We start from the raw sequence: 7967 nt of genomic DNA, 5'->3' as shown, positions 1-7967 counted from the left end.
TGGGGCGTTGCAGCGGCCTCTCCCGTGAGGGCTCTGACCCCAGAGCGGGAGGAGAAGGGCAGGAGGCCTGTGCTAGACCCGGGACTCCGGGCCCCCAGCTCGCCGCAGGCAGCTGCGAGACGTCCCGCGGATGGCCGCCCAGCTGAGGTGTTCTTTTTCCCGTTTCCTTCTGCCGCCGCTGTGTGTACTCTATCTGATGTTTTACGGATTGTCTCTGTTAACTGCTGCAGGTTCACACCATACGAGTGGTATAACCCCCACCCGTGCAACCCAGACTCAGATGTGGTGGAAAACAATTTTACTTTACTAAATAGTTTCTGGTTTGGAGTTGGAGCTCTCATGCAGCAAGGTACACCGGTTACACTTCGTTATCGCACACGTCCCACAGTCTGCTCAAGGGCTTCTGTGCTGGTAAACTCCACCCTCTGTTAAATACGGCGTATACTGTAAAACCCGATCTCAGAAAGTTAAGCGATAGAAGAAAGGAAGAAAACGATGTGTCACTGCAAAGCGGGAGCAGGCAGCGGAGGGGAACCTGTGGAAGCCAGAATAGGGCTGCGGCAGGAGGAAGGAGGGGAAGCGTCTGAGAGGAAGGGAAGCGGACAGGGGCGCCCGGGAGTTTCTGGAGCTGAAATGTAAAATAATCGCAAAAGCGCTTCATGCTGAAGTTGACTTTATGGGTATAAGAGGTTTGGCAATGGGAAAATGTTGGGCTCCAACCCAGGAGAAACAGTAACAGCCTTAGCTACCCTAGAAAAACTGTTTTAACTGCCAAACAAAAAAAGACGCTCTTTCTTCAGAAGGGTTGTTAAGTTTGTTGGCACTTGTCAAACACTTTGCTTAAAACCAAAACCAAACCTTTTTTTTATGGCTTTTCTGCAGGTATGAGTCCCATTCTTCTTCCAACCCTGGAAGCATTAACTTAACCTAGCCACAAGTCCCTGTTGCTGGTGATTTTGGAAACAGCTGACATTTTACTCAGTTGACAAGGAAGGGCAATGAAGCTTACTCCATATGGGAAGTCAAACAGATATGTGTACTAAACACATTTGTTTATGGCGTATTCTAAGGTTTCCAATTAAATCACTATTCACCAAAACTGGGGTCCACTGAAAAGAATGAAAACATTTCCTGACAAACATTTCAAGTTGCATCAAAGCTGAAAAAAAACCCCCACCCCACGACAACAACCAAAATGGCAATCCAGAGGAAAGCCCAGCAGTACCTTGGTATTAATTTCGTAAACATTTAAGTAAGGAATATAAAACCATCTCTGCATTCATCCAGGTACAACTTATTCTTCCCTCTTTAACAGACATGAATAGCAGTAAAAAAAAAAAAAACCAAACATGAGGAGGGTTTTTTCCTAGATATGGTAAAGAAGAAAGTTTGCACTGTACCTAAGATGCACTTGCTTTTCTTGGTGCACTAATGTACTGACAGGATATAGGGCTTCCTTATAGAAATGACTTTGAAGGAGGATGGATGAAGGAAGAGCCGTTCTGTTTTGCTTTTTTTTGTGTTGTTTTCCTTCCAATTTGTCAGTAAAACACAGGCTGAGGTTTTACAGTATCAGGCAGGTGTGTGTATATAACTGTGATTGCCCTGTGTGTGAAAGTGCCCCAGGACTTTGTGTTTCGATGTACTGCCTTTTTTGGAGTTTACCATCATCCACAGCAAACTGTGGGATGCAGTGTCTGCTCGTTACCACTACCTTGGGTACATGACAGTCAGCCCCAACCAGACTCTGCTTGTCTTTCAAGAAGATTAAAAACGAAACAAAAGAAAAAAAGAAAGAAAGAAAGAAAAAAAGAAAGGAAAAACATTTGTAAGGCAACACAAATGTTTCCATGTACAAACGTGTGGTGCGTGTGATTGTAAGTGCATCATCATTAATGTGAAGAGTTTGAACATGATGTGAATGGTTGTGAAACTCTGCGTCTACCGTTACGCTCTTTCTTGTTGGCAGCAGCTGCTTGTTATGCTTGATTGGAAGGCACTTGTTATTAAATTTTAAAATGTGATGATCAGACTTTCTCTTTTCTACAGAGCGTGAGCAAAGTCTGGATCAGGATTGGCTGTCATGTCTGCCATAAAAAGGCACTAGAGAGACTTCAGCAAGTATTGTGTCTGACCCCGAGTCTTGCTAGCAACGTTTTTATTTAGATGTTACTTCCCCTGTTTTTCCCCTGAAAGTCTCAGATGTGTTATGCATACTCGGAAAGCATCCAAGCAGGGCACATTTCATCCAATTCATGCAGAGAAACTATCACTTTCAGAAAGGAAATCTATCCGCCAGAGCCCCAGTTCAGCCAGGCAGTGGGTCATACAGGGAGCGTCTGGTTAAGGAGAGCGCGTAGGGCAAAGCCGGTGAGCACTGAGCGTAAATTAATGCTTTTTGCTGGAATCAAGGCGCTCAAAAAGGTGATCATTGAAATAATCATGGGAGTGATCAAAAGAAATGCCGGGCCCGCTTGGTTCAGCTGGGAGCAGAGTGCGCTCAGCACCTGACAAAAGCAAAACCGTAGTTCGCTGCATAATTCATAGACTGTGGCATCTTGAGCTTAATTGAACTGAATGTATTCTGCTGCTTTTTCACAAACAACTTTTTGCTAGAGGAAATCACGGGAGGTTTGGCACCTCACCCCACAAATTCAGCACACGGAGCGTCTCCGCCCACTTGTTTGTGCTGCTGTAAGGCTGCGCTGGCAGATTTCATGGTTGCTTGTTAAGGTATCTGCAAGGCAGCTGTATGTATGTGTCAGAGCTAGGTATTGCATCAGGGTACAAGTGTAGAAAATATGTTTGTATACCTGTCTAAGCTTAAAAAAAGTAGCTTCAGGATGACCCAAATCAGCACTCCTAGAAGACAGCTTTTGCAGGTCAACCCCAGCTTAGAAATAAACACACTTTTCCTGCAACCAACAATACAAAAAAAGAATAAGATTTCATCGTATTAAAGGAAAAAAATCTAATCTGAAAAGCAAGAAAGTGCAACAGACCACAGACATAGACCCAGATAGAGCCACAGCTCTTGGAACGGTTACATTTGGACTTGAAAGTTTCAAGCAAGAGTTTGTGCTTTCAGACTGCTGGCTTAATTTGAAATCCATGCAGCACGAGGGCTGCACAGGCAGAGCATCTGCTCCCACAGTTTGGCAATTCTGCCAACCTACTCAAACCCTTGGGCTATGCTTAGCTTTGACCTTTAAGAGACATGTCTATGTGTTTACAAAGCTAAGTTAAATCTGTTTGCTGGTTATTTGGAAAGTTTTTACCCTTTTGGTCTTTGCCCCAAAAGTCACATTCAGAGTCTTTGCAAAGTCTGAAAATATTCTTTGTAATGTGTTTACGTTTCTTACAGAAATCATTTAATAGCTGGGGAGAGATAATATGTCAACAGGTTTTCCTAGTAATAGAAATATGTTTGTCACATCAAAAGCTTTACATGCTGAGATCTCCATTCACAGGCACTTAAGTATTTTCTTAAGTCCGTCCTTCATCAACAAAATAATTATGCAAAGACTTTCAAATCAAAAGTATTCAAGTGGCTGCCTAAGTGCTTTTCTGAACCAGATCCTTGAATCCCACATAATGAGCGATGTTCAGTGGGGACACCACTAGAAAAAAACCCCCAGCATAAAATTTGCATCGAAATGCTTAGAAGTACGAGTACCTGTGTTGCTTACGTTCAGTTTGCCGGAGCTATTTAGGAGCTATTTCAGTGCATTTAAGTGCACACCCACCCATGCTGTTCCGTGGGGTTTTATGACAATGGCAGATCACTTGGATATTTGTCCGTGTGACATGCAGGCAGATCTGCTAAAACATTTTCAGCAATAATGAGTGGTATATACACTGTCCAAAACTCTGCATTGCCCTGTAGAGCCAAAGGATACGTCCATTCACCCTCTGAATTTTCAAGCGTAAATCACATTTGCAATAAAACACGTTCTGGATTTTGAGCTCAGGTTCACACAGGCTGATGAATTCACTGTCACCGTATTGATCACCCTGTTCCTACTTAGGTATGTGGATAGGAGGCACAGGGCAGGTTTCTCTTGTGAGGTATTTCTGACAGGTAGCTTGTAAGCAGAATAGCATTCTGTTTAAAAAATTGATTACTGTACACTGGCAAAAAGGGATTCAGGAAACAGACAAAAATACTAGTATAGCTTGCTGGGGATGTAAGAGGTTGATGTCAGAATGAGCATTAGCTCAGAGATGTGATGGGGCTTAGACCCAAGGATAATTCCATTTGTCATGTATCATGGCATACATCCCCTTCACAGTGTGTAACCATTATAAATGTTAGCTGTGCATCTGTGAGATTATTGTTTAAATCATTTTATCATACTACAGCTCATAAAAACATTCTGTGCCTAAAAACAGTCTGTGGTATCAGGAAAGGCATCTCTCAGCATCATTTTAATATGATTGTTTTGATGATATTATAACAGGATCAGAGCTGATGCCCAAAGCTCTTTCTACCAGAATAGTTGGAGGAATATGGTGGTTTTTCACCTTAATCATAATCTCATCCTATACTGCCAACCTGGCTGCCTTCCTGACTGTGGAGAGGATGGAATCCCCCATTGATTCAGCAGATGATTTGGCAAAGCAAACCAAGATAGAGTACGGGGCTGTTAGAGACGGATCCACAATGACGTTCTTCAAGGTAAGATGGCATCAGCCAGCTCTCTACAGTCAGACTGACTCATGGCCCTCCCGTGATAAAGGGAGAGGTGGAATAACAACACTTGAAAGGATTAGCGTAATAGGCAAATATATTGTTTGCCCAAATTTGTAGAGGATCCTTCAGCAATATTAAAGATGGGAGATTTTCCCCTAAAACATATGGAGAAACAATCTGATGCTGTGGGGGTCAAACACATGCCTTTGATGGTTGGATCTGAAGGAAACCAGGGCATGGACACGGGGACATTGTCCTCCACGTTGCTTCTCAGGGCAGGATCTTAGCTGCTTCCAGCCGCTTGGCTAAAGATCACCTCTGAAGGTCACAGTTGCACTGGAGTAATGCAGCAGGCAGTCAAAATGCAAGTTTGTTTATTCCTTTTTTAAAATGGTCCATGGTCAACATTGCACAGACTATTAATATACGGGTCACATACACACATGAACACATCTGTAAGTAAAAGATCATTTTCTGTGGCTAATTGCTTTGTAGATAACTGAATTGTTGGGGTTTTTTTCACTATTAGTATTAATTACATCCAAAATGGGCTAGTCTCATAAAATGTCAACGTAAAAGCCGACAAGCTATAAATATAGGATATATGTGCGAAAATCCTGTGACAATTAAAACTAATTAGCAGCTTCGTCGGTGGTGTAAGCAGGGAAGTTAAGCGCTGAATGAACCGGTATCATGCTTTTTACTGCAACAGCTAAGAATGGCGTTCATAGACAGTCAAATACGCAGTGCCTTTGAGGAGGAAGAGACACTGTGGGGAAGCAGCATCTGGGGCAAAATGACACGGGTGCCACGCACGAGCCCTCTCCTTTGCTGCTCCAAGCCCCAGCCCCCTGCCCTGCTTCAACCGCAGGCCCTTACACTTCCACACCAGGCAAATGCTTGCAGACGAAAAGGATCTGAGCTGAAGTATTTGGGTCATCCCTCAAAATGATTAATGCTTATCAAGGATGCTTCAACCATGTGATAGGTCTGACGGTTGGCTATCCCCACCGGAGCTGTCAAGGGTGCAGTGCCCTTGTAACGCCCCTCCTGCGGCTGAATAGAAATGTTTCCGTGCTGGAAGAAACGCACAAGCCACAGTATTTTTCAGAGCCTCGTTCTAGTTGGTTCTTGAAACAATGAGCTGACATTTCCATTAAGATATGCTGGGAAACCCATCTGGAGATGTTCCTGGAAACTGCGTAAGGCAAATACTGGGCTCTCGTGGGGAATATAAGGCAGGAGGCGGCAGCTCTGTCGCCTTCTGAAGGACTGGGAAACCCCCCTGGTCTAAGAGCTCTTCACTGCCCAAAGACAGTCACTGCCGGTGCTGTTCTGAAGTCAAATTCAGCATCAGAGAGAAAAATTCAGAACCTATTTCTGCCATGTCTTTTAGAGGAAATAGCTTCTGAACTCCAACATGAGAAGTTCAGAATAAATTTCTAGCTCTATTTTCCAGCTTTACACTGATTTTTTTTCAGCATTAATCCCTGAGGTTAAAATGTGTAGGCTTAAAAGAATGTAAGCCTTTAAAAAAAAAAATTCAGACAAGGTGATTAAATATTTATATGCTGTACATGCTAGCTTACTTGTGCCCGAAATACGCATGTACACAAACACAAGTGAAAGGACGCTAGATTTTGTACAGAATGGAGATGAATTCTCTGGCAGAATGAAGGTGACATAGTGAAAGATGCATGAAAAATACAATTTATCACACTTGTAAACCAGTGAGATGCACACAGTGTTATATAAAAGGTATTATTATTTTTATTGCAAAAGCCCTTCAAGATCCTCACAAGATCAGGATTTCTTTACGCTGTCCAAAACTTAAAAAAAAAAATCACAGAGTAGGGCTCTGCACAGTAAGTATGATAGTTACTTATGTACGCAAAAGGAAGACTGTGTGCTCTGTGAGGGCATGGCTTTGCCTGGGAGGATGTAAAACCAAATACTCAGAATTAGGAGAAGGCAGGAATAAGGGTTTCTGCGCAGCAGCTACTCCCATTCCCGCGCTGCACAGGCATTACGGTAGTTTAAGAAAAAGCAACTTTATTAAAGAAATAACTCTGCCACTTTTTGGGGAGCTGTGAAGCCCTGAGCTGGCCTGGACAGCGTTCCCCGGGCTGCCCCATGTCCTGATGGAGCTGGGAGCTCCCGAGCGCCCGGGGTACCCCCCAACAGCCGTGCCCCTGGGGTTTGAGGGACGGAGGGGCTGAGCTGGGGTGAAAGGTGCTTTTCACGCTGGGCAGCCTGTGCTGCAGAGACAGTCCTGCCGCCTGAGAAAGCTGATGTGATGGGGACAAGGAAAGGGAAAGGAGGGATGGGCACAACCAGCTGCAACAGCATAAAAACCTCCTGTAGGAGTGTAGCACAGGGCTGGGTTGCGCTGAGGAAAGGTCATTATTTCAAGAGCTTCCTATGTTGCAAGGTTTGATTTATCTAAGACCTACGTGCAGTACTGACAACAAGAAATGACAAGAGAAACAACAGATTCTTTCAGACCAACAGTTTTTGAAAACAAAACCACGACACTCCAGGAATTCCTCACTACAGAGGAGAGAGAAACAGGAGAGCGCCTGTCATGTAGGACACAAAATGCAAAGACCAGATGGGTCTGATTTTCAGGTCTATAAGAGACACATACGGTAAAGGAATTTCTGAAGACATCAAGATAAAGATCCTGGCACGAAGCAGACTCTGAAGAGCTTTGGTTTAGGACTCTGTGCTTAAAGCAGGAGCGGGAAGCCCCTGAAAGACGGTATTACGCTTTGTACCTACTGGATGGGATGCAGGTTGGGAACCGTCTGGGAAAAGCAAGGTACTTCCATTGCTTTTAGAAAACTCTATTTGCATGTATTCAAACTTAAATTGCCTTTTTTCTTTAATCTTGTTAATAATGCAAATACTATCAGTTGTGGTTTTCCACTAATTTTGAATGTCTTACACTAGTATCCCTGTTGTAATAGCGTCCCCAGAAAATCTATTGCTAAAGAGGCAGTACTTTCAAGAAAGTTTCTGCAAGGACCATGCCTTCTAGCCAGGTAGTGGTGGGAATGAAAACAAAAGGAATTTAAATTACTTGTGGAGGGAAATGGAGTCCTGACTTTGAAGGAACCTCAGTTAGCCTCAGTACAACCTTGTACACAGATTCCAGATCTGGCCATACCAGATGAAAATACCCAGAAAACAGGGCCTGGACAGTTAAGGAGCGTTCCAGCAAGGGGTGCAGGTGACCCAGCAGGGTCTCAGGCAGCATTCACCATCTATGTGC

The 7967-nt window shown here is 43.7% G+C and overlaps 1 protein-coding gene across 1 annotated transcript in view; it reads left to right on the top strand.

Moving 5' to 3' along the window:
• Positions 1 to 230: 230 nt before the first annotated feature.
• The window catches only part of LOC104620475 (glutamate receptor ionotropic, kainate 1), a gene marked incomplete at its 5' end in the record, with an annotated part of 26083 nt that continues 18346 nt past the window's right edge, over positions 231 to 7967 (top strand). The window contains 2 exons of the mRNA XM_010286711.1: positions 231 to 349; positions 4461 to 4678. Of these exons, the coding sequence (XP_010285013.1) occupies positions 231 to 349; positions 4461 to 4678 (337 nt within the window). The remainder of the gene's footprint in view (positions 350 to 4460; positions 4679 to 7967) is intronic.

The sequence above is a fragment of the Phaethon lepturus genome, unplaced genomic scaffold (genome assembly GCF_000687285.1).
Source record: "Phaethon lepturus isolate BGI_N335 unplaced genomic scaffold, ASM68728v1 scaffold4605, whole genome shotgun sequence".
In the NCBI taxonomy this organism is placed as follows: domain Eukaryota; kingdom Metazoa; phylum Chordata; class Aves; order Phaethontiformes; family Phaethontidae; genus Phaethon; species Phaethon lepturus.
The sequence above is the reverse complement of the archived record's forward strand: the minus strand, read 5'-3'. Positions and strand labels throughout refer to the sequence as shown.